The following is a 26,389-nucleotide window of genomic DNA, read 5'->3' as shown; positions in this document are numbered from 1 at the left end:
CCTGTCCACCGAATCAGTTGATCGACTGACCTTCATCAAGATGAATCAGTCTTGGATCACCCACAGCTACCAAGCACCTGAAGCTGATGTAACCGAATAATGTTTTTTTGAAATACCACATCCCTTCAAGACTGCCTATGCTGATGCTGAGTGACTGTCCTGTTATGTTGATTGTCTATCCTCTTCCTCCTCCGCTGATATGTTGGAAGAACATTTTTGGTTCTGGGTGATGCCAGCAGCCCAATTTTTCCTCCCCCTGTTTAACAGGGGCGTTTAATTACAATTTTTGATGCAATGCTTTGCAGCAGGGCTAATTCCTGCAATAAAACTAGAGTATATGGCAGAGGTTGGAGTGTGGTGGCACCAGCACCAGTGCCTAAGGCCCAATTTTTTTGCCCCTGTTTAACAGGGGCGTTTAAGTACAACTTTTGATGCAATGCTTTGCAGCAGGGCTAATTCCTGCAATAAAACTAGAGTATATGGCAGAGGTTGGAGTGTGGTGGCACCAGCACCAGTGCCTGAGGCCCAATTTTTCTGCCCCTGATTAACAGGGGCGTTTAAGTACAATTTTTGATGCAATGCTTTGCAGCAGGGCTAATTCCTGCAATAAAACTAGAGTATATGGCAGAGGTTGCAGTGTGATGGCACCAGCACCAGTGCCTAAGGCCCAATTTTTCTGCCCCTGTTTAACAGGGGCGTTTAAGTACAATTTTTGATGCAATGCTTTGCAGCAGGGCTAATTCCTGCAATAAAACTAGAGTATATGGCAGAGGTTGCAGTGTGATGGCACCAGTGCCTAAGGCCCAATTTTTCTGCCCCTGTTTAACAGGGACATGTAATTACAATTCTTGATATAATATTTCACAGGAGGGCCCCTTCCTGTGCCTACCCAGAGTAACGGTGAGGACTTATAGTGTTGTGGCACCAGCACCACAACCACCAAAGGTCAATTTTTCTACCACTGTTCAACAATGGCATGTAATTACAATTCTTGATATAATCGTTCACAGCAGGGCGCTCCAGCGCCCACCAAGAGTCACTTTCAGGGCTTACAATGTTGTGGCAAAACCAACACCTTGTTCCGCCATTTCTGCAGAGCATATAGGGCAGGCCCCTACTTTCAAACATCCAACTTACAAACATCAGACAGCAGCAAGTGAGATTAAAAAAGGTGGACGACAAAACAAATTATACAGGGGTGATAACCCTTCCCTATGTTTTCCAAAAAGCTTAAAAATAGTTTTTTTTGACTGGAGCTACAGTTTAAAAATGTACCAGTTGAAAATTACAAACAGATTCAACTTAACACAACAAACCTACACAGTCCCTGTCTTGTTTGCACCGCCTGTATACTGCTGTTCTGAGTATATAGGGCCTGGGGGCCACACGCATTTCCTTTTTTTAATATGGGTACAGGGTTCCCCTTAATATGCGTACAAGACCCAAATAGGCTGGTAATGGGCAGGGAGGGCTACCCATGCCATTTTTCTGAATGATTTTCAACCATATTGCAGGAACCAGATATAACATTAAAACCGCAAGCAGTTTTAAATGGTGTTATTTCCGTTTAATGTCATTTTGTGCAGGGACTGTTCTAAACACGGGAAACACGTGGCACTTCACAGGCATACTACAGACACCCCCCAGGCACCATATTTAAAGGAATATTTCACTTTTTTTTCACTTTAATTGTCATTAAAATCAGTGCTCCCGCCAAAACGCCCGTTTTTAAAACCTTTTTTTGCATTGACCCATGTCCCCTGAGGCAGGAGTCAGGTCCCCAAACCCTTTTTAGGATAGTATCTTGCATATTAGCCGTTAAAATTAGCACTTTCCATTTCGAACGTTCGAGTCCCATAGAATTCAATGGGGTTCTAACGTTCGTTTCGAACGCGGGGTCCGTTCGAAAGTTCTGGTGCGAACCGAACCGGGGGGTGTTCGGCTCATCCCTAATATGGATGGAAAAATATATCCTTTAGAGGTGTAACACATAAGATATAACATAGTATAACTTAATGATTATCGCTTGACATTGGGCAAATGGTCAGTTGAGAAACAACAGTAGTAGTTCTTTATTTTCTTTCAAAGATCGGCATATGGTTTGAAGTTCAATCCTTGTTGTGTGATGGAGTTTGTATCTAGATGCTGATGTGGGGATCGGGGATGTGGAGATAGAGGTATCAATTTGAGGGGGTGTGTCAGGGGATGAGGGGGCACTTAAACCCCCCCTCGTGACCAGACCAATTTTCATCTTTTGGTGCTCTCACACTTTGAATGACAATTACTCAGTCGTGCAATACTGTACCCAAATTATTTTTTTTGTCTTTTTTTTATACTAATAGAGCTTTCTTTTGGTGGTATTTGATCACCTCTGGGTTTTTTATTTTTTGCGCTATAGATGAAAAAATACCGAAATTTAAAAAAAAAAAAAATTTTTCTTAGTTTCTGTGATAATATTTTGCAAATTATTGCTACATATCTTTGGTAAAAATAACCCAAATTAGTGGATATTATTTGGTCTTTGTGAAAGTTAGAGAGTCTACAAGCTGTTGTGCAAATCATAAAAAATTGATCGCACCTGAAGTACTGGTGGCCTATCTTATTTCTTGCGACCCGAACAAGCCAGGAAAGTACAAATACCCCCCAAATGACCACTTTTTTGGTATTTAGTAAGAGTCATGGTGAGGTTTTTGATGTTGTCGTTTTTTTCCCCACAATTCTTTGCAAAATGAAGAGCACCATCACATGTTCTAGGAGCATAAATTACACATCTAACTTGTTGACTACCTATTACACTTTCAAAAGGCCCTGGAGCACCAGGACAATGACACGTGACACTGATGGGACACTGATGACAGATGGCACTAATACGTGGCACTGATGACAGATGGCACTGATATGTGGCACTGATAAGACGTGACACTGATAACAGATGGCACGTGACACTGACAGGTGACACTGATGACAGATGGCACTGATACGTGGAACTGATGACAGATGGCACTAATATGTGGCACTGATGACACGTGACACTGATGTGGCACTGATGACAGATGGCACTGATGCGGCACTAATGACAGATGGCACTTATACATGGCACTGACAGGTGGCACTTATACGTTGCACTGGGGACAGGTGGTACTGGGGACAGATGGCATTGACAGGTGGCACTGGGGACAGATGGCACTGGTAGGTGGCAGTGGGGAGAAATGGCACTGATATGTACTGTGGGCACTTTATTTTTTACACTCACCGCTGCAGCCGTTCATCTCTCCCTCCTCACACGCTGTCTCTCTGTGAGGAGGTAGAGCCGGTGATGAGAGATGATCTCATATGTTTACATGGTGCGGGTCAGGCGATAAAAAATGGTAATTTATTAAAAGTCAAAAGGGTAACAGATGACTTAGTGATCACAAAGCAATAAGGTAAAAGTAAAAATAAAAGCAATGTGGGGTGCCAACAGCTAGCCCGACGCGTTTCGACACATATGTCTTCGACACATGCCCCTGTCGAAGACATATGTGTCGAAACGCGTCGGGCTAGCTGTTGGCACCCCACATTGCTTTTATTTTTACTTTTACCTTATTGCTTTGTGATCACTAAGTCATCTGTTACCCTTTTGACTTTTAATAAATTACCATTTTTTATCGCCTGACCCGCACCATGTGGAGCTTTTTCTTTCTTTTTTCTTTTTTGGTCCAAACCCTTTAAACATCTTCCCCTTCACTTTGGGGTATTCGGAGTATCGGAGTGCAGTGGGCTATATCCGAGTTGGATTTCCTAACCATTCTGAAGTTCCATCGGTGAGATTCATCATTGGACATACGGTCTTTTGGAGTTTCCCCACCAGGCTGACGAACCTCCTTCGATCCACCCCTCGGTCCCAGATTGTGACCCCAAGCCTTATTGACTCAACCGTCATACGACTGTGTGAGTCCAACAGATCTGGTAAGAAGTATCCATCTATTCTTTCCTAATGTTTCCAGACAAGCTGTTGTATATGGACATATCAGTTTAATGGGATTTGCCTCGCATTTTGATACGGTCTGATCACCATTGTGCCGGCCCTTCCACGGAAGCTTACACCCATTACTTGGACTTTATTTTGCTAATCTACACATTTATATGATCTTTGTTATATGATCATTCTTTCAACATATGTTCACTTTAGAAGCGCTACACTATTTTTCATTTCTGTTTCAGGTTGTGGCATTTTTGCATTCTTCCGTCGTGACGAAATGTAGCCAGCAGGACCATAGTTTGCTGAATTTAGAGGGGCTGTCTTTTGCTTGATGTATTAGTTCGTCCATGTCCCCTGCTTTTTGTATGCGTTTAAACCAGTCCGTTATGGACAGGGGTTCTGGGGATCGCCATTTGGCTGGAACGCACATCTTTGCCGGATTCACCTTATGCATGGCATGTCTTTTTCAAGACCGAAAGTGGTAATCTGGTCTGTAAGTCGGTGAACCTCCATCCAGAAAGGTTGTAATTTATGATGTAATTTATGATCCCAGCTCCTCCTCACATCTCCAACATTATGAGAAGAGGGAGGAGTAGATTTTGTTTAGCCTAAGGGGAGTTCTGTACCAGCTTGAGAATAATTTGAATGCATTTTCTTGTGTATATACATTTACCATTCCTATGTGGATGCATGTATATATGTACTCCCAATCCTGGTCTGTGAGATCGATTGAGAGTTTGTGTTCCCATTTGCTGCTAGCCCAGTTGGATTTGGGAGTTTGGCCCGTGAATAATAACGCATATGTATAGGAGATTAATGACAATGTGGTTCAGTTTTTAAGCATAGCGCTTCAAAGGGGGTGGTTTGTCTAGACCAATCGGGTCAACGTTGGGGTTTTTCAAGAAAGTGTCTAATTTGCATGAACATCCAGAAAGGGAACATGCCATTTGTCATCTGTGTTGCCATTTTGCATTGAGTGATAAGGTTTCCATTTTCATAGAAATGTTCTGCTCTGACCGTAGGGTGAGGCCATGAGTCCCTCAAAAAGGATGTGGAGTTCCCTGGTGGAAAGTCTGGGTTGTGGTGTAGTGGAGTCATGGGGCCTGAGATTGAGGATATATTATGTTTGCGGCAAGATTCCTGGAAGGAGATTAGCGTTGGATGGATAAGTGGGTGGTTTTTGGAAGTTAAAGGGGTGTGTTTTGGGGTGATCCAAGGGGTTTGGTATAACGGGAGAGAAGACATGGAGTGTTCTAATTAAACCCATGCTTTCACCTTAGAGTGGATGTTCCAGTCAATAATTCTAGCTAGATGGCAAACTTGGTGGTACTTCCGTAGGTCGGGAAGACTTATGCCGCCTTTGAGTTTAGGGATTATGAGTCTAAAGTAGCTCAGTCTTGGGCACAGCATGCCCCAAATGAAATCCGTGCAAGCTTTTTGGTATGTTGAGAAAAAGGTTGGCGGAAGTTTGATCTGGACCGTTTGTAGTAAGTATAGAATTTTGGGCAAAATGTTCATTTTAATGTCAGCTCTACCAAACCACGAGAAGAGTTTTGTGGACTACGACTTCAGATCCCCTATTATATTTCGTATTAGCAGAATATAATTTGGCACAAAAACACACTACATTGCCCAAATGTTTTGTAAAAAAAAAAAAAAAAAAAAGATGCTCTTATGCCAAGTACATAGATGCCAAAGACGACGTGCAGCGGCGACAAACTACATACATTTTTTTTAAAAGCCTTTACAGGTTACCGCTTTAGATCTACAGAGGAGGTCTACTGCTAGAATTACTGCCCTTGATCAGAAGTTTGTGGTGATACCTCACATGCATGTTGCAATTGCTGTTTACATACGACATGAGACAGATGTTTGTGGTCGCCTTTGCGTGCGAACGGGGGGGGGGGGGGGGAATTACAGGGGTGCTTTCATTTAATTTCCTTTTTTTTCATTATTTATTTTGTTTGTTTTTTATTTTATTTTTACACTGTCCCTTTTTTATTTTTTATCACTTTTATTGTTATTACAGGGAATGTAAATATCCCCTATGATAGCAATAGGCAGTGACAGGTACTCTTTTTAGAAAAATGTGGGGTTTATTAGATCCTAGATCTTCTCCCCTGCCCTTAAAGCATCTGAGCACACTAAGATCGGTGTGATAAGATGCTTTCCCAATTTCCCAATGGCACTGTTTATATCAGGTGAAACCATTAGTGCCGCGTCAGTGTCACGTGTCGTTGTCCTGGTGCTCCAGGGCCTTCAAAAGTATAATAGTTAGTCAACAAGTTAGATGTGTAATTTATGGTCCTAGAACACGTGACGGTATTCCCTGCATGTTGGGCCTCTCGAAGTGGCCAGCCTGTAAAAAAGTCCCACACATGGTATCGTAATGCTCAGGGGGAGTAGCAGAACGTATTTTGGGGTGAGATTTGTAGTATACACATGCCATGTGAGAGAAATAACTTATTACAATGACTATTTTGTGGGGGAAAAAAAAATCTTAATTTTGCAAAAAATTTTGGGAAAAAACGACAACGTCAAAAACCTCACCATGCATCTTACTAAATACCTTGGAATGTCTACTTTCAAAAAAGGGGTCATTTGGGGGGTATTTTTACTTCCCTGGCTTGTTTGGGTCGCAAGAAATTAATGTAATCATTTTTTTTATGATTTGCACCACAGCTTGTAGACTTTCCCAAAGACCAAATAATATCCACTAATTTGGGTTATTTTTACCAAAGCTATGCAGCAGTATAAATGGTGGCCTTCATTTATGAAGAAAAATAAATCATTTGCAAAATTTTATCACAGAAACAAAGAAAAATGTGTTTTTTTTCAACATTTTTGGCCTTTTTTCATTTATAGCACAAAAAATAAAAAAAACCCAGAGGTGATCAAATACCACCAAAAGAAAGCTCTATTTGTATGAAAAAAAAGGACAAACAAATCATTTGGCTACAGTGTTACATGACTGAGTATTTGTCATTCAAAGTGTGAGAGCGCTTAAAGCTGAATATTGGTCTGGTCACGAGGGGGGTTTAAGTGCCCAGTTGTCAAGTGGTTAATTCATGAAACTGCTTTGTTTTTTCCCCCCAAAAGAACGCGTTTGTAAAATTGCTGCACAAATACCGTTCGACATAAAAAGTTGCAATGACCACCATTTTATTTGGCATATATATATATATATATATATATATATATATAATGTTTGGGAGGTTCTGAGTAATTTTCTACTCATCTTTACATTTAGGAGAGGAGTGCCAGAATAGGCTCAGTTTGGAAGTGGTTAAGAAACTCTTGTGTGCGTTTTTTTTTTTCGTTTTTTTTTAACGACCATATGAATCAATCCTAAAAATCAGTAAATTATTACATCTGTTTGCAAGAGGCCTTAATATGATCAGTGCAATAGATGAAAAGTTCAGTGCAATAGATATAATTGTCAGGTAAGTAGTACAGTTCTGTACACCAGAGATAAAAGAGGAATGTTTGAGGAGGGAGGAGGGAGGTGATTCCTGCAGACAGAGCTCCCCTCCCACTGAGCTGTCAGTTGCATTGTCCCTATTGAAGAGCACAAAGTGTTTACTCAGATTGGGCGACCCGTTGTAGTGTCACAGTTTGATGCCTATCACAGGATGGTGCGGAAGTGACGTTGTTGCGTACTGCGCATGCGCGATGCGCTCCAAACGCTCGCGCCGTGCGTTCCAACATAGTTTCGGCAATACAGTTCAGCGAAACCATCACATAATGTTACGGAAGTGATGTTACACACAACACAAACACGGGCCACGTTGTTGCGTACTGCGCATGCGCGATGCGTTCCAAACACTTGCGCCGTGCGTTCCAACATAGTTTCGGCAATACAGTTCAGCGAAACCATCACATAATGTTACGGAAGTGAAGTTACACACAACACAAACACTGGGCCGTTCGTTACAACACTAATACTTCCCTTGTCACCTAGTAGGTTTTGCATTGCTGGGACTTGTAGTGCCTATCCTGAGCTACATGCTTCAATGTTCAGTGTCCTCATCCCTATCCCCATGCTTCAATGTTCAGTGTCCATCCTTATCCCCGTGCTTCAATGTTCAGTGTCCTCATCCTTATCCCCGAGCTTCAATGTTCAGTGTCCATCCTTATCCCCGTGCTTCAATGTTCAGTGTCCTCATCCTTATCCCTGTGCTTCAATGTTCAGTGTCCTCATCCCTATCCCCATGCTTCAATGTTCAGTGTCCTCATCCCGATCCGCAAGCTTCAATGTTCAGTGTCCTCATCCTTATCCCTGTGCTTCAATGTTCAGTGTCCTCATCCCTATCCGCAAGCTTTAAATGTTCAGTGTCCTCATCCTTATCCCTGTGCTTCAATGTTCAGTGTCCTCATCCTTATCCCTGAGCTTCAATGTTCAGTGTCCTCATCCCTATCCCCCTGCTTCAATGTTCAGTGTCCTCATCCCTATCCGCGAGCTTCAATGTTCAGTGTCCTCATCCTTATCCCCCTGCTTCAATGTTCAGGGTCCTCATCCTTATCCCCGAGCTTCAATGTTCAGTGTCCTCATCCCTATCCCCCTGCTTCAATGTTCAGTGTCCTCATCCCTATCCGCGAGCTTCAATGTTCAGTGTCCTCATCCTTATCCCCCTGCTTCGATGAGGACACTGAACATCGAAGCATGGGGATAAGGATGAGGACACTGAACATTGAAGCTTGCGGATAGGGATGAGGACACTGAACATTGAAGCACAGGGATAAGGATGGACACTGAACATTGAAACTCGGGGATAGGGATGAGGACACTGAACATTGAAGCTCGGGGATAGGGATGAGGACACTGAACATTGAAGCATGGGGATAGGGATGAGGACACTGAACATTGAAGCTCGGGGATAAGGATGAGGACACTGAACATTGAAGCAGGGGGATAGGGATGAGGACACTGAACATTGAAGCAGGGGGATAGGGATGAGGACACTGAACATTGAAGCTCGGGGATAAGGATGAGGACACTGAACATTGAAGCTCGCGGATAGGGATGAGGACACTGAACATTGAAGCAGGGGGATAGGGATGAGGACACTGAACATTGAAGCTCAGGGATAAGGATGAGGACACTGAACATTGAAGCACAGGGATAAGGATGAGGACACTGAACATTTAAAGCTTGCGGATAGGGATGAGGACACTGAACATTGAAGCACAGGGATAAGGATGAGGACACTGAACATTGAAGCTTGCGGATCGGGATGAGGACACTGAACATTGAAGCATGGGGATAGGGATGAGGACACTGAACATTGAAGCACAGGGATAAGGATGAGGACACTGAACATTGAAGCTCGCGGATAGGGATGAGGACACTGAACATTGAAGCATGGGGATAGGGATGAGGACACTGAACATTGAAGCACAGGGATAAGGATGAGGACACTGAACATTGAAGCTCGCGGATAGGGATGAGGACACTGAACATTGAAGCATGGGGATAGGGATGAGGACACTGAACATTGAAGCACAGGGATAAGGATGAGGACACTGAACATTGAAGCTCGCGGATAGGGATGAGGACACTGAACATTGAAGCATGGGGATAGGGATGAGGACACTGAACATTGAAGCACAGGGATAAGGATGAGGACACTGAACATTGAAGCTCGCGGATAGGGATGAGGACACTGAACATTGAAGCACGGGGATAAGGATGGACACTGAACATTGAAGCATGGGGATAGGGATGAGGACACTGAACATTGAAGCATGTAGCTCAGGATAGGCACTACAAGTCCCAGCAATGCAAAACCTACTAGGTAACAAGGGAAGTATTAGTGTTGTAACGAACGGCCCAGTGTTTGTGTTGTGTGTAGCTTCACTTCCGTAACATTATGTGATGGTTTCGCTGAACTGTATTGCCGAAACTATGTTGGAACGCACGGCGCAAGTGTTTGGAACGCATCGCGCATGCGCAGTACGCAACAACGTGGCCCGTGTTTGTGTTGTGTGTAACATCACTTCCGTAACATTATGTGATGGTTTCGCTGAACTGTATTGCCGAAACTATGTTGGAACGCACGGCGCGAGCGTTTGGAGCGCATCGCGCATGCGCAGTACGCAACAACGTCACTTCCGCACCATCCTGTGATAGGCATCAAACTGTGACACTACACCGTCATTGTGTCTAACGGAAGTGACGTTCCGTCGCCGCCATCTTGCTACACCCCACACTCATCTACAGTATGGCTACACTGAGAACAGTTAGACAAAGTGAAAGCAACCAAGAGCATTCACTTCCGAAGGTCACAGAAGTAGGCTCCACTTCCTCTTAAAGGCACAGTCGGTGCTGGAGGATACAGTGAGAAGCATTTGTAGTTCTTGCTGCTATGAATCATCCACAGAAAGCCCTGGAGATATGACATTAATACAGATATTTCTGTAGCACTTCTCTTCCTCCTCATTACAGACGACAGGAACAAAAGAAGGGGAGTTTTGCCACTTAAACGTCTAATCAGAAACTGGTAAATATTTACTTACACTGTGAGAATTTGTAACTAATGTGGGAGTCGTACAATAACACTGGGTATATATAATCTTATACAGTAATGACAATGGGGTTGATTTACTAATACTGGAGAGTGCATATTTTGGTGCAGTTAATGGGCCATACACACGATCCGAAAATAGGATGAAAACTACTGCTATTGACGCAATCGTACGATAATCGGATCGTTACATCCGACATTATTCCATCAGACAGGCACAAAAAATTTTGTTTTTACCAGATCATACAATTATCGTTTAGTCAGTACAGTTGTCGTCTGAAAATACAATATAAATACATTTCAATACATGACATCGCTTCCGATTTATTTTTATTTTTATGTCGTACGAGAATTTTCGTGACTTTAGTAACCTATTCAATTTCTACTTGCGACTATTAAGCGAAAAAAGTTGGATGATCTGTCATCCGATTTTCATATCGTGTGTACGGGGCCATAAGGATGGTAGCCAATCGGCTTCTAACTTCAGCTTGTTCAGTTAAACTTTGACAATAAAATCTGGAAACTGATTGGTTTTTCTGCAGATCTTCACCAGGTTTTGCACGCTCCAGTTTTAGTAAATCAACCCCACTGTGTGTAATTCACATTAAAGTTTTGGATAGAGTGGAGAGGGATTAGAACACCTCTAATTTGGATTGCTGTCTGTGGCCCTGTTAGGGAGGTTATAGTCTATGGGGTTGATTTATGAAAAGAAAAACAGACTGTGCAGTTGCTCCAAAGTTTAATAAAATGCTAGGAAGCTCTGCTGACTTTCATTATCCAATCATGTGCAAGCAACAATGCATTAAAAAAAAAAAAAGTTTGCATGTGATTGGGTATTTTTTGTAAAGTGAAGCTTTACCTAATTTACTAAGGTCTGGAGCAACTGTGCTTGCAAAGTGCACAGTCTATTTGCCTTTAGTAAATCATCCCTTATTTGTACTGTTTACTATTATCAGTGAAAGTCAGTGTTCGGCCGCTTTACACGGGCGGCTGTTCTGCTGCTGTTAAAAGCATGTTTTGTTATTTTGAAATTCCAAGACTCCAGGCACAGGGATCACCTGCAGTTGTACATTGCGATTAGCTGCTTTAACTTGCGGCTAGAGGACCGATATGGGGTTTTCTGTGGCCGATGTCGATATTTAGAAATCAGGGTGGCTGATGGCTGATATATGATGCCTATTTTTGCGGCCGATATTTTTTTGGCAGTTGGCACTGGCAGGTGTCACTGACGGGTGACACTGGCAAGTGGGACAGATTGGTACTGATTGGCAGGTGGCACTAATTGGAACTGGATGGCACTGGCAGGTGGCACTGGTTGGCACTGGCAGGTGGCTCTGATTGGCAGGTGGCACTGGCAGATGGCACTAATTGGTACTGGCAGGTGGCACTGGTTGGCACTGGCAGGTGTCACTGGATGGCAATGGCAGTTTTCACAGCCAATAGTGTAACTGTGTGAAACTGAATGGAGCGCTGCAGTGTTTATGGAACTGTATGGAAAGAGAGAGAGGAGCTGACAAATTCAGTGTGATGACAGAGGTGGGCGGCTATCCAGCCAATGATTGGGCTGTTTAATAAAGGGGCGGGGCCACATAAACGTAGCGGCCCGCCCAGATCCCATCCCATCCCATTGGCTGGTGTTGTATAGCTGGGTCCCGCCCACCCCCAACCTCCAACCTCAATTTTGACAGCTCCTCTCTCTCTCCATACAGTTTCGCACATGGTTAGTTGAATAAAGACACCAGTGACCAGTCCATCCAGTTCAATCTGAGTGAGTGTCTACAATTGTCCCTATCCCTGTACATTGCACACTCACATCAGTCCCTACCCTCAAGGAGCCCACAATCCAAGGTCCCCATTCATATATTAGGGCCAATTTTGGACAGAAGCCAATTAACCTACCTGCATGTCTTTGGAGTGTGGGAGGAAACCGGAGTACCCGGAGGAAACCCACACAGGCACAGGGAGAACATGCAAACTCCAGGCAGGTAGTGTCGTGGTTGGGATTCAAACTAGCAACCCTTTTTACTGCTAGGCGAGAGTGCTAACCACTACACCCCTGTGCCGGCACACCCTACATTCCTACTCCCTTCTCCACACTTTGCTGGCAGAGGTACGGTCAGTGTTCAATATCGGCCTAATTTGGATAATAATCGGCTGATGCCTTTTTTTCCAAAATGACCAAATATCGGCCGATATATCAGTTGACCTCTACTTGCGGCTGCCTTGGAAAATTATTGACATTTCTGATGTGCTTCCTGTTTTTTTTTTTCTTTTCTTGTTGCCACTGCTATCTGCAGGAGAAATAGTACACTGCGATTACCTGCAGTTATGTGCAGACAGCTGCAATAAATCGGTCCTGGACACAGCCAAATTTAGATGGGGCACTAAACCCCATGTAACAAAACCGTCGCTAAATGCAGTGTGTGAATGGGGCCATAGGAAAGCATTGTGTGTGTATATAATATATATTGTGACAGGGAGGGGGGAGCAGCGTGACGGGGGGGCGGAGCAGTGTGACCAGTAACATAATAATAATATATTATTATATTATAATATAACAAAATATAATACACAGCACACACGGTGCACAGCAGCACTGCTGCCAGAAGCTTGCTCCCCACCGCCTCCTGCTCCACCGCCGTACCTAGCCAACCCCAGTGTGAGGAAACCCGGAAGTAGCGTGGAGCTGCACATGCAGTTGGAGCGGGTGCTGAGAGAGGAGGAGGAGGAGCCGCCGCACACCTCATACTGGCCACGGCCAGGCTGGACTCTGTGTGCCGAACTGGACCCTGCTGCTAATGGGAACGTCATTCCTACTGTGCAAAAAGTACAGGAACGACGTTCCCATGCGTTCCCGCAGGACTCGGTTGGCACTCAGAATGACATTCAAAAAATAGTATTTCTTTATTGAAAAGACACGTACAAAAGACAGCCTACACGTTTTGAACGTTAGTCCTTAGTCATGGCCAATTATTAACGTAAAAATAAAATTTGAGAGTTTACTACCACCAGCAATGAGATTCACCCTCTCTATTTGTCCTGTTTACCATTATCACCAAAAGTGAAAATTAAAGAAATTCAAATATTTTGAGTCGTTTCCCCCCCCCCCCCCCCCCCCCCCCCCACCTGTTGTGGCTATGAGACAGGACATGAAGGGAAATGTTCCCAATGGGGCATAGATGGCAAAAATATCCAAAATCCCCCAAAAAATGTTTTTGCCTTCAGTTCTACTTTAAACACTAGCTGTGAAAGTCATAAAGAATGTTGTAGGTGCTCTTTAGAATTCCAGTGCACCCCCACATGATGGATGTCTGTGAGTGCCGCAGATTCATGCACCTATTATAGACAGGTATATGAATCTTTCATTGCTGAGACACTGTTGCCCACCAATGGGTGATGTATCCCCAGGCACATTCAGGTGCAGCTTGGGAGACTCCCAGGCCAGCGTCTGAATATAAACAAAGGATTTTGGTGATGTCATTGACCAAACATACTTGCAGTGGCGTTACTAGTGTTGATGTCACCTGGTGCAGTAAAACACAAGCTGACATCCCCCGCAATCAGGCTCTCTGCTGTCTAGCTATGCAGGCAAGTTTTGGGCTGGCAGTGGGTCGCACCAGCCCCTGTAAATTACGTGGTTGGTGCTGCCGTGCCAATCCGTGCGCTGTTACGGATGAGGTGACACCATCCCACTTTCTACTTGATGGTGTCACCCCTCTGGCGCGTGTCACTTGGATACGATCCACACACCCCCACACCTCCATAGTGATGCCACTGCATACTTAGACAAAAATGTCATCAACATCCTCTCCTATTTGTTTACATTCAGATATCGTCTGGGGAATCTCTTGGTCGGCAACGGAATGGGGTCAAGTAACATCACAGTTTGCTACGCCGCCATTTGGCCACCAGCCTCTTAGAAACGAGCATTTAGTGAGTAGCTGTCATAATCATGACAGCTTCCCAGCTCAGACCTGCCCAACTCTGCGCACAGGCATACCTCTGTATGCCAGTTCTGCATTGGTCTTAATTACTAACACTTTGCTAACTGGCAGTAATTCTTTAAGTATCTGTTGCAGACATAGTGACATATTCTTAAAGTGGCGCTACATGAATCTTGCGCAGGTGTCAAAAAAAAAAAGCCACAACTATTACAAGGCTTTCTTGAATTTTTCACAAGCCCTTTTTAAATAGGTCATACCTACAAAAATTGTTGCAAATGCTTTATTGAATTCCACCCTATGTAGTAAAAGCAGAGGTGTTATTGAAACAAATTGTAAATGCACATTGATCATGAAATACATTAATTAGCAAAATACAAGAAAAATATCTCTGTCTGCACTGATCATAATGTATGTAATGTAAGTATAATTTTACTAAAGTCCGTATTACTACTATTTGTGTGCGCAGAATACATCAGGCATCAAGAAAAGATATCGTTGGAAGATATGAACTGGTTTTATGGAAAATCAAAAGTCCCCATCTGCCTAGCAATTACTGAATGCTATCCTTTCTTGGACAGGTTTACAAAGTTGGATTTTTTATCAGAGGAGGAGTCCCTGGTCAGTATTTTTTTTTCAATATTGCAATATTAAAACTACTTTCCACATCGCTGTTGCTGAATATTAGACATGTGCAGTTTGTTTCGTTCCGAATTGAAATCTGGACAAATTATTCGGTATTTGAAGATTTGGATGAAATTTGAATAGTTTTTTAATCTAATTCGAAAAGGTTTTGAAATCCAAATAGAATAAAAAAAAAAAATAGAATAGAAAGAATATAATATATACCGTATTTATCGGCGTATACCACACACCCCAAGTTTAGGAGGGAATTTTAAGGAAATTTTTTTTAGGAGAGAAGTTTAAGGGAAAAAAAACTTGCATTTAAATGCCCATCAATGCAGCCTTATCAGTGTCCATTGCAGCCTTGTCCATCATTGCAGCCTTGTCAGTGCAGCCTTGCCCCAGTGTCCATTGCAACCTTGTCAGTGCAGCCTTGGATGAATTGAAAATTGGCACCCCCGAGACTGGGCGGAGCGAGCGCCACCGAGACTTGCCAGAGCGGAGTGAACTCTGCTGGGATACACATAGCCGAGTGTACTCGGCTCCACTCACAGTCAAGCCCAGTCCCACCCTATGATGGACATAACACAGGTCTAATGGCAGGAGTGGGTGTGAGTGGAGCCGAGAAGTGCCGAGTACATTCGGCTATGTGTATCTCGGCGGCTATCGCTCCGCTCAAATCAGCGGAGATCGGTGGGGATCGGCGTATAACACGCACCCACGATTTTCCCCTGATTTTAATCAACAAGACTAGAATAGAAAAGAATAGACTAGAAAAAACAATAGAACAGGATATAATCTTCTAACTGACAATTGCATGGTCATGCAACGCTGTACTCAAACTAAATTTATATCATTTTTTTTTTTTACCAATAGAGCTTTCTTTTGGTGGTATTTGATCACCACTGGATTTTTAATTTTTTTGTGTTTTAAATAAAAAAAGATTTAGAAAAAAAATATTTTTTACTTTCTGCTATAAAACATATCCATATCTAATACTAGTAATGGTAGCGATCAGTGACTTATAGCGGGACTATGATAGTATGGCGGGAAGTCTGACACTAACTGATACTTTGTGGGAACCAGTGACACTAACACAGTGATCAGTGCTAAAAATATGCACTGTCACTGTTCTGGGAAGGGGTTACCATCTAGGGTGATTGAAGGGTTAAATGTGTTCCTAACCAGTGTTTATGTCTGTACTGTGAGGTGCTTTTACTAGGGGGAGTGCTGTTTTTTATTTCTTGCTTTGCAGGGAAACAAAAACCAGTGCATCTCTTCTGACAGGAAAGAGCTTTGTATTGTTTACATAAACAGAGCTCTGTCCTGTCTTCCTCCTCACTGATCAGCGGGTGCTGGTGGTCATCCATTGCTGGCTCCCGCTGTGCGGCTTATGCTGTGACTAATCACAGCACAGCCGGCGCGCCCACAGCACGTGCCCCCTACCCGGAAATACAGAATTTAGTATACTATATATATACGTGATTCTGCCCAGACGAGCTGACCTATAGCAGTAAAGCTACATGGGCTGGTTGGCAAATGGTTAAAGATGAATTCCAGGCATGGTATCATTTTACATAGTTACATTGGTCCGGTTTGGGCCATTGTAATAACTATGTATCCACCATACCTGGCTGATGCCCCTGGAAACTGAAAACCATTGTAGTAGACAATGCTGTTCCTGAGATCTCCACTTGCTTCCAGGTCCCATACTGAGTGGCCGGCCTGATGCATTGTTAATATAAGTCAGCCAATCAGCACAGGAACCATTCGAAGAATGTCACCTCCTTGCCTCTCTGTATCTATTGCAAAATGCAAAGCAGTCTCTGAAGTGTTGCCTTCGGCAAGCGCCCCACCTCCCTGTATTCAGAATGCCACAGGGCAGGTCCCGGAAGCAAGTGGAGATCACTGGAGTAATGGTGTCTCCTTCCGTGATTTCCAGCTTCCAGCGGCATTGGCCAAGTCTGGTGTATACATGCTTACATTGGTCCAACCTGGACCAATGTAACTATTTATAAATATACAGTGCCTTGAAAAGGTATTCATACCCCTTGACATTTTCCACATTTTGTCATGTTACAAGCAAATACTTAAATGTACTTTATTGGGGTTTTAAGTGATAGACCAACACAAAGTGGCACATAATTGCAAAAGGGAAATAAAATGATAAATGGTTTTCAAAATTGTTTACAAATAAATATGTGAAAAGTGTGGCGTGCCCCCCTCTAACTAAAATCTAGTGGAACTAATTACCTTCAGAAGTCACCTAATTAGTAAATAGAGTCCACCTGTGTGTAATTTAATCTCAGTAGAAATACAACTGTTCTGTGAATCCCTTAGCCCACGTACACACGGTCGGAGATTTTGGCAACCAAATCCGTCGGATTTTGCCTGTCGGATTTAGTCCGATGGATTGTGTCCGAAACTGTTGCATACACACGGTCGGGCCAAGTTGGCGAAAAATCCGATCTTTCAGAACGTGATGACGTAATTTCGTTACGATGGGACTACATTCAGGCTAGTAGCCAATAGCTTTGATGTAGGAATTTGATCTGAGCATGCGTGGCACTTGGTCCGATCAAAATGCTCTACACATGATCGGATTAGGACCGTCCGGCCCAGTTGGTCGGGAAATATTTCCAACATGTTGGAAAATTGGGTCGGACAGAGATTCGGACGGAATCAGTCCGATGCATACCACACACAGTCGGATTATCTGATGACACGGTCCGATAAGACTCATTCCGACAGATTCTCCGACCGTGTGTACAAGGGCTTAGAGGTTTGTTAGAGAACCTTAGTGAACAAACAGCATCATGAAGGCCAAGGAATATACCAGACAGGTCAGGGATAAAGTACCTCCCCTAGTTAAGACCCCATTACAACAGGTACTCTTTACACTCCCCTTATTCAAAACTGGTACTACAGACGAAGTTGCTAAACTCCTTTCTAACGCCCACCTAACCACCTGCCCCTTGGATCCTATTCCCTCTCAAACACTACGGTTGCCACCTGAGTCTATCCTACACTCTCTAACTCACATCTTCAATCTCTCCCTCACCTCTGGCATTTTCCCCAATGCTCTAAAACATGCACTGGTCACCCCCATACTTAAAAAAACATCCTTAGACCCTACCAATCTTAACAACCTACGCCCTATCTCCTTGCTCCCCTTTTCCACTAAACTCCTTGAACGCCTGGTTTACAACCAACTCAGCGACTACCTCATTAAAAATAACCTTCTTGATCCCCTTCAATCTGGATTTTGCCCTCAACACTCAACAGAAACTGCTCTTTTAAAACTCACAAATGACCTACTAACTGCAAAAACCAACGGACACTATTCTGTACTCCTACTTCTGGACCTTTCAGCTGCCTTTGATACGGTTGACCACCCCCTCCTCCTCAAAAAACGTTACTCCCTTGGTCTGCGTGACTGTGCTCTTCAGTGGCTCTCATCCTACCTATCCCAACGCACCTTCAGTGTCATTTACAATTCTACTTCCTCCACTCCTCTTCCCTTCTCTGTCGGAGTCCCCCAAGGTTCTGTTCTTGGACCTCTTTTATTTTCAATCTACACCTCTTCCCTGGGTCAGCTGATAGCCACTCACGGCTTTCAATATCATTTCTACGCTGACGACACACAAATCTATCTCTCCACCCCTCAACTCACTCCATCAGTCTCCTCACGCATCGCTAACTTACTAATAGACATATCTGTATGGATGTCACAACACTTCCTTAAACTCAACTTGTCCAAAACCGAACTTATAATATTTCCTCCCCCACGCGCCTCTTCCCCTGACTTCTCTGTCAAGAGTAATGGCACAACCATCCACCCATTCCCACATGTCAGGGTGCTAGGTGTTATCCTGGGCTCTGAACTCTTCAGCCCCACATCCAATCACTTTCCAAAGCTTGCCACCTCAACCTCCAAAACATCTCTAGACTACGTCCCTTTCTAACCAATGAAACCACAAAGCTCCTGATTCACTCCCTGGTTATCTCGCATTGACTGCTGCAACTCCCTCCTCATTGGCTCACCTTTAAATAGACTATCCCCCCTTCAGTCCATCATGAATGCTGCTGCCAGACTCATCCACCTTACAAACCACACAGTGTCTGCTACCCCTCTCTGCCAATCCCCCCATTGGCTGCCACTTGCCCAACTAATTCAATTCAAAATACTAACACTTACTTACAAAGCCATCCACAACTCTGCCCCCAGCTACATCACTAGCCTAGTCTCAAAATACCAACCTAATCGCCCACTTCATTCCTCCCAAGACCTCCTGCTCTCTAGCTCCCTCATCACCTCCTCCCATATCCGCCTCCAGGACTTCTCTCGGTGTCTCGCCCATCCTCTGGAACTCACTACCCCAATCTGCCAGAATGTCTTCAAATTTATCCACTTTTAGGCGATCCCTGAAAACTTCCTCTTCAGAGAAGCCTATCCTGCCTCCATCTAACAACTTCACTATTGTCTCCATGAGCTCATCCCCCACAGCTATTACCCTTTTGTATAACTTGACCCTCCCTCCTAGATTGTAAGCTCTAACTAGCAGGGCCCTCTGATTCCCCCTGTCTTGAATTGTATTGTAATGTCTACCCCAATGTTGTAAAGCACTGCGTAAACTGTTGGCGCTATATAAATCCTGTATAATAATAATAATAATAAAGTTGTGGAGAAGTTTAAAGCAGGGTTAGGTTATAAATAAAATATCCCAAGCTTTGAACATCTCATGGAGCACTGTTCAATCCATCATCTGAAAATGGAAAGAGTATGACACAACTGCAAACCTACCAACACATGGCCGTCCACCTAAACTGACAGGCCAGGCAAGGAGAGCATCAATCAGAGAAGCAGCCAAGAGGCCCATGGTAACTCTGGTGGAACTGTAGAGATCCACAGCTCAGGTGGGAGAATCTGTCCACAGGACAACTATTAGTTGTGCACTCCACAAATCTGGCCTTTATAGAAGAGTGCTAAGAAGAAAGCCATTAGTGAAAGAAAACCATAAGAAGTCCCATTTGCAGTTTGTGAGAAGCCATGTGGGGGACACAGCAAACATTTGGAAGAAGGTGCTTGGGTCAGATGAGACCAAAATGTAATTTTTTGGCCTAAAAGCAAAACGCTATGTGTGGCGGAAAACTAACACTGCACATCCCCCTGAACACACCATGCCCACTGTGAAACATGGTGGTGGCAGCGTTATGTTGTGGGGATGATTTTTTTCAGCAGGGACACGGAAGCTGATCAGAGTTAATGGGAAGGTGGATGGAGCCAAATACAGGGCAATCTTAGAAGAAAACCTGTTCAAGTCTGCAAAAGACTGGAGACTGGGGTGGAGGTTCACTTTCCAGCAGGACAACGAACCTAAACATACAGCCAGAGCTACAATGGAATGGTTTAGATAAAAGCATATTCATGGGTTAGAATGGCCTAGGCAAAGTCCAGACCTAAATCCAATTGAGAATCTACGGCAAGATTTGAAAATTGCTGTTCACAGACGTTCTCCTTCCAATCTGACAGAGCTTGAGCTATATTGCAAAGAAGAATGGGCAAAAATGTCACTTTTTAGATGTGCAAAGCTGGTAGAGAGATACCCAAAAAAGACTTGCAGCTGTAATTGCAGTGAAAGGTGGTTCTACAAAGTATTGACTCGGGGGGGCTGAATACAAATGCCCCCACACTTTTCTTATTTATTTGTAAAATAATTTGAAAACCATTTATCATTTTCCTTCCATTTCATAATTATGTGCCACTTTGTGTTGGTCTATCACATAAAATCCCAATAAAATACTATTTATATTTTTGGTTGTAACATGACATAATGTGGAAAATGTCAAGTGGTATGAATACCTTTTCAAGGCACTGTATTATGCCTGGAATTCTTTTTTAAACAGTTGTCATAAAAACATTTGTTCCCATTGGAAGATTTTACCTCGCCTTTTGTTTTCCTAAAATTTTGGATTTCACTGGACGTGTATCCTGGATTTCACCAACACAGGTTTCCAACTATACAGACTCTGGAAGCAAGCTTCATCTGGGGTCCCCACTCCAGCCTGCTTGATTCAGTCAGCAGTTTTCTGAGTGGATATGTGGAAGAGATTGGGGAGCTCATGTACTAATCTTCCATGTTAGTGCTCAGCCCACAAGAGCCAGGAGCTGTCTAAGAAGGATAAGAGATGTGGCAAAGTTCTGCCGATTTGCACCGGGTTATTTTTTACAAAGTGACATTTTACCATATTTACATTTATTAAGGAAAATACGTGCAACTTTACTTGCAAAGTACACAGTCTATTTGCCTTTAGTAAATCCAGCCACTGTGTATCTTTCTCACAGGAGTTACAAGCAGATACCAGGTCTGTCCATCGAGTCATCTATGAAGCTTTGTGCTGGATAGAAGAGAAGAACTTATCTTTAGAGAATTTCTTTAACAACTTGTTCCAGAAACCCTTCTTAAATATATATCCCAATCTAAAGCCAATCGCTGAAGGTATGGTATATAATTTACCTATAAAATATCAATACATATTGTTTTCTTCACAGTTTTAATCTTATACTGTAAGTTACATTTACCAGTGTCGTAAAAGTGTGAAGTGAGTAGGTATACAGTATTTTACAATTCCTTTTTCATTATTAATTTAGTAATAAGTACGGGATGTGACGACTTTTACATTGCAATATCAGCTCAGTATCTGGCATTTTAGTAAAATGTGCATGTGAAATCACTATCAGTGGAGTATGACTGCATAGTGGTATTGTCCAGATCAGTGCAGGCCCGCTCATTAGGGGTACAGGGGCACTGCCCCCTTAATCCATGCGCCCCCTAATCTCCATGCAGGGCACCGGACACGTTGAGTTCAATGTTGTTTTTTTTTAAGCACATGATTAGAGCCTAAGGCTCTAATTGGCTTCAAAAAGGGTGAGCTCGGGGCGCAGAGCACTGCACTCTGAGCCTACCCACTTGTGTGATGTGTGCGTCTGCAAGAGAGAACAAGCTCTCTTGCAGACGTAGCAGTTACAGGAATGAGACAAACCATTTACCACTGACATGGATGCTTACAATGATCAGCTTTTATTTATTTATGTAAAACCTTTAATCTGCTTATATTTCAATTTTTAGTGCATTTAAATCTGCTAGTACATCTTACACTCCCCCAGACTGACAATACTGCTGTCCAAAGGTGTTCCTTCATCCAGAGTGGGTGATGCTAATACAGGAGATGTGTTAAGAGAGAGCTGGGAACACACCGCTCAAAGCCACCTGTGAGGATCGGATGAGCTGCTGCCGCCAGGGAAATCCAATGGGAACAAAGAAGAATGGCAGCAAATCCAAAGCCATAAAATCAAGCGAACATGACAAACATCAAACCAAAAAAAAAAGTGCTCAGTGGACGCGTTTCACACAGACGTGCTTACTCGTCACTGAGTAAGCGTGTCTGTGTGAAACGCGTCCACTGAGCACTTTTTTTTTAATTGATGTTTGTCATGTTCGCTTGATTTTATGGATTTTCAATAAATTGTTTTGATTTTACTTCCAGATGTGCCACCATTCTTCTTTGTTTCCATAGAAGGTGTGTTACTCGCCAGATCGGGGGGTGGGGGCTTAAAAAAAAAATAATGCAGCCACCACATCTAATGATTGGTAAGCTGCAATATATTACATTTCTAGTTTTGGGTTTAATAACGCATTATTTTGTGGTGTTTTTATAGTATGTTGGTATTGTATTGGTTATTATTTGGGGTGGTGTTAGAGAAAGTGGTGTATTATTTGTATTTGGTAGTTTGATTGTCTGTTATTTTAATCTGTATTATTTATTCTATGTTGTATTCTAATTGTATGGATGTTTTATGTGTAGTGTAGTTTTTATTTTGTTTATTTGGCTGTTATTGGTAATTTTGTTGTGTTTTTGCATCATGTTCTGTTTATTGTTGTGATCGTGTGTTGTCTTTCCCAATTTCCCTTTGAGATTAATAAATTATTCTGAATCTGAATGAATTAATTGTGTAGTTCCACAAGAATGAATGGAAAAAATAAGCGGGGACAGGGTTCCGAATGTTTTGGATATTTCTGTATTGTATTGTGATATTTTCAATCCCTGTGATTATGCCTGGCATGCGCATTTGCAATAATTTTTTTGGGGGGGAAGGGGGTTTATTTAATGAATCAAGAAGTATACAACCAATCAGAATGTCTCTTTCAGTGATGTGACTTCAGTAAACTGAAATCAGATTGTTTGGGGGCACTGCATTTTTCATCATCATCTCTGCCTTAGGCAAGCCTGTGTGTATTGCAAATAACCTAATAACAGTTATTTGCTGTTATGTTACCAGAATACAGACAAGGTAAATACAAGAATGGTATGCAGGCAACTGCAGAGAAGGATTATGACCAGATGATTTTTGCTGAGGAAAAAGTAAAGATTTGTTTGGCAGTAACAGATCTTTTCCCATTTATACACGGACTGCAAGATCTGACTATTCTGTCTGAAACAGAATCACTGGTGAGATTTGATTTTTTTTTTTTTGCTGAGATAAAAAACAATGATCAAACTTTTTTTTAATTATTTTTACTAAATATAACTTTTTCTAATATTCGTAATTAAAATGTTTACCTTTGCAGAAAAAATGTACTGGACACCCTCCCCACACCCCCAGTCCTTGTACTTATCTCTGATGATGCTGAGTTGTCAGCACCCTGTAGCTGATCCAGCAGTCTGGCGATTTGAAATCAGATTGAGTCTGATTGGCCAGCGCTGTCACAGATAGCGCTCATCTCATAAGTGCTGCATGGAGAAGAGGAGGGACTGTTGGAGCAGCTACAGGGGTGCTGACAGCTTGGCAACCCTGGAGATAAGTAAAGCAGGGACCTGGGGGGGGGGGGGGGGTGTAGGTTGTCCTGTTTCTGTGACTTACCCCCAGCGCAGGTAGCCAGGTACCATAGCTAGCTTCTGTTTTTTTTGCCTATAGCAGCCCCTTTCCCATAAGGCAAGCAGGCCTACAGGTACTCGGTTGCCCCAAGGTCTTTCTATAGTGCCTGGCTACCATGCTGGGGCAGATGCAAACTGAGCACAGCGAACTGGTTCTTGCAGTTGGCAGAAAGGCAGAGTGGTCAGTGAGAGCACAAATTCAGAGCAGGCAGAGTTCTGAGCTTATATAATATTCGTTCCCAGGTCGTCAACAAGGGAATTGAAACTAGCAGCCAGGGCAGACAAACAGGGGACTTGGAGCTTGTGATACAAACACTATCACAAGCCTGAGACTGCAGGCTTGGCTGGCTTAAGTCAGGTTTTGTCTCCACCCAGAGACTGGCTACATCAATAAGCTTTCAGGTGGACAGGCAAACAGGGAGAATGCATTATAGCCAAAAACAGGATGCCGGATTGAGACCAGCAGCTGTCATGGAATGTTTACACATCCCTGACACCAAGCCTTATTCACCTTGGTAGAGGCAGGACATCCATATGTCAAAGCTTTCCACCTGATAACTGGCCATGTGATGATTGGTGAGGGAGTAGTCAAAAAGCATCAAGAGAGGTAGAGGATGGAGTTAATGAAGTAGAAACAAGGACATTTTTGCACTACAGGTCCTCAGGTACAGCTTCCTCTCCAGCAAGTAGAACAGTAAGCAGCAAAGTAGTAACATCACCAAATCTCACTCCAAATCTTGTGAGGCTAGCAGTCAGAGACAGCGGACTCTCGGACTAGCTCACGTTGCAGATATACAACTATGGGGCTCAAGGCACAGGATGTGCACTGCTATTTTTCAGGAAGAATTAAATTAAATATTTTAAATGTTCCCCATAAGACCGCAAACCTTTGCTTAGCCTCTATTCACTGCAGCACAGAGAAGTGAGGGAGAAGCAACTGCAGCACACCAAGCTTCCCAGTGATAGTCTCTGCGTGGGGGGGGGGGGGGGGGGTGTTCGCAGAAGTCTGATCATGGAAAAAGAGCACACAGTTCCCAGCACAGCTACAGAACTTACCACACTGTGTGGTCATGCCTGGTGTAGTCAGTTTTTAATAGGAAAGCAGAGGGATTTGCAGGAACACCAGAGATTTCACATAAAGGAAGCAATACAAAGTGAACAGGAGACTTTTTCATACAAGTACATGGTACAGCAGGCTCATATCAGGAATATAAAATGTTAAAATGTTGGATTTACATTTTCTTTAAATGGAGTGAATGTTCTGACAGTTGTAGTTTTTAGTAGATGGAATTAGTAACTAACAGACTTAACTGTACTTTGTTTAAATTGGCTTTTTTACAGAAATTTCAAGCAGATGGAAGGCCAATTTCGCGAGTAATATACGAATGTCTGTCATTGATTGAGAAAAAAGACTTGAAATTAAGTGTTGTCTTTGAGTACATATTCCAGGAGTGCTACCAGACTCTATATCCAGACCTGCAGGCCATATTACAAGGTCATTTTTTCTTTCCTTCTACCAATCCTTAAGCTCATTGAAAGAATGATATAGCTCAGCAGTTACATATTTGCATCATTATTAAATATTCAACTTCTAAAGAAGCGTACTTACTCACGTGCATTTGCTACACAGAGTCCAATGTGGAGCAAGATGAACTGTTCAATGGGAAACATCACCTTGAGTTCAACCAACCAGGTGGTCTTCTGGAGTTTTATGAACACAACAAATCTGACATCTGTGCTGCCATTGATGAATGCTTCCCCTTTTTAAATGGATTGCATGACATGGGGCTCTTATCTAAATTAGAGCTACTGGTAAGCTAAGGGTTAAGTATTTTAAGGAAATCATAATTAATGAGACACTGATATTGGCAAAAATTATTTAGTACTTACCAAAGCAGAGGTGTCCAACCTGAGGCCCACCAGCCGCATGCCGTCCAACATGGCTATGAATGCTGCCCAACACAAAATCGCAAAAACTTATCGTACTTAAAAATGTTGATTTATTTTGTAATTTTTTGTAAAAATATGTTTACACTTAGCGAACACATGCAGCCAAAGAAATGTTTAAAAGTCTCTAAACACGACTTTTAAAAGTTTTATCTTCCCAAAGAAAAATCTCCCACTCTTCACAATCACTCCTTATTCATGTCCTCAGTTTTCGGCAGCGCCTATATTTGTGAGCAACTATTTTCAAGTACACAAAGGGAAAAATTAGAACCAAAATATCCGGTGAGCACCTTGAGAATTCACTGAGAAATTCTACTTCATCCATTGAACTAGATATTGATGCGTTCGTTTATCAAAAGCAGTGTCAAATATTGCACTAGTTTTATGTTACCCTCGTTTACTTTTAGAATAAAAAATATTACAAAAAAAATTAAGTTTTATTACTCAGATATGTA

At 42.8% G+C, this 26,389-nt stretch overlaps 1 protein-coding gene across 5 annotated transcripts in view; it reads left to right on the top strand.

The window, feature by feature from the left end:
* The first annotated feature begins 10,245 nt into the window (after nt 1-10,245).
* LOC143975439 (uncharacterized) overlaps nt 10,246-26,389 on the top strand; it is a 65,087-nt gene continuing 48,943 nt past the window's right edge. For 2 of the 5 annotated variants that reach the window (XM_077477836.1, XM_077477835.1), the window contains exons 1-6: nt 10,247-10,461; nt 14,896-15,047; nt 21,397-21,550; nt 23,392-23,561; nt 25,329-25,482; nt 25,618-25,799. In XM_077477836.1, the coding sequence (XP_077333962.1) occupies nt 14,934-15,047; nt 21,397-21,550; nt 23,392-23,561; nt 25,329-25,482; nt 25,618-25,799 (774 nt within the window). In that variant the 5' untranslated portion in view covers nt 10,247-10,461; nt 14,896-14,933. Of the gene's footprint in view, nt 10,462-14,895; nt 15,048-21,396; nt 21,551-23,391; nt 23,562-25,328; nt 25,483-25,617; nt 25,800-26,389 lie in introns of all 5 variants that reach the window. The other 3 variants (XM_077477837.1, XM_077477833.1, XM_077477834.1) reach the window with 3 other exon arrangements.

Source organism: Lithobates pipiens, unplaced genomic scaffold, assembly GCF_037356315.1.
Source record: "Lithobates pipiens isolate NorthernLeopardFrog02 unplaced genomic scaffold, aLitPip1_a1.2 Scaffold_13, whole genome shotgun sequence".
Classification (NCBI taxonomy): Eukaryota; Metazoa; Chordata; class Amphibia; order Anura; family Ranidae; genus Lithobates; species Lithobates pipiens.
Note: the sequence above shows the minus strand (reverse complement) of the source record. Positions and strands in the feature narration are given on the sequence as shown.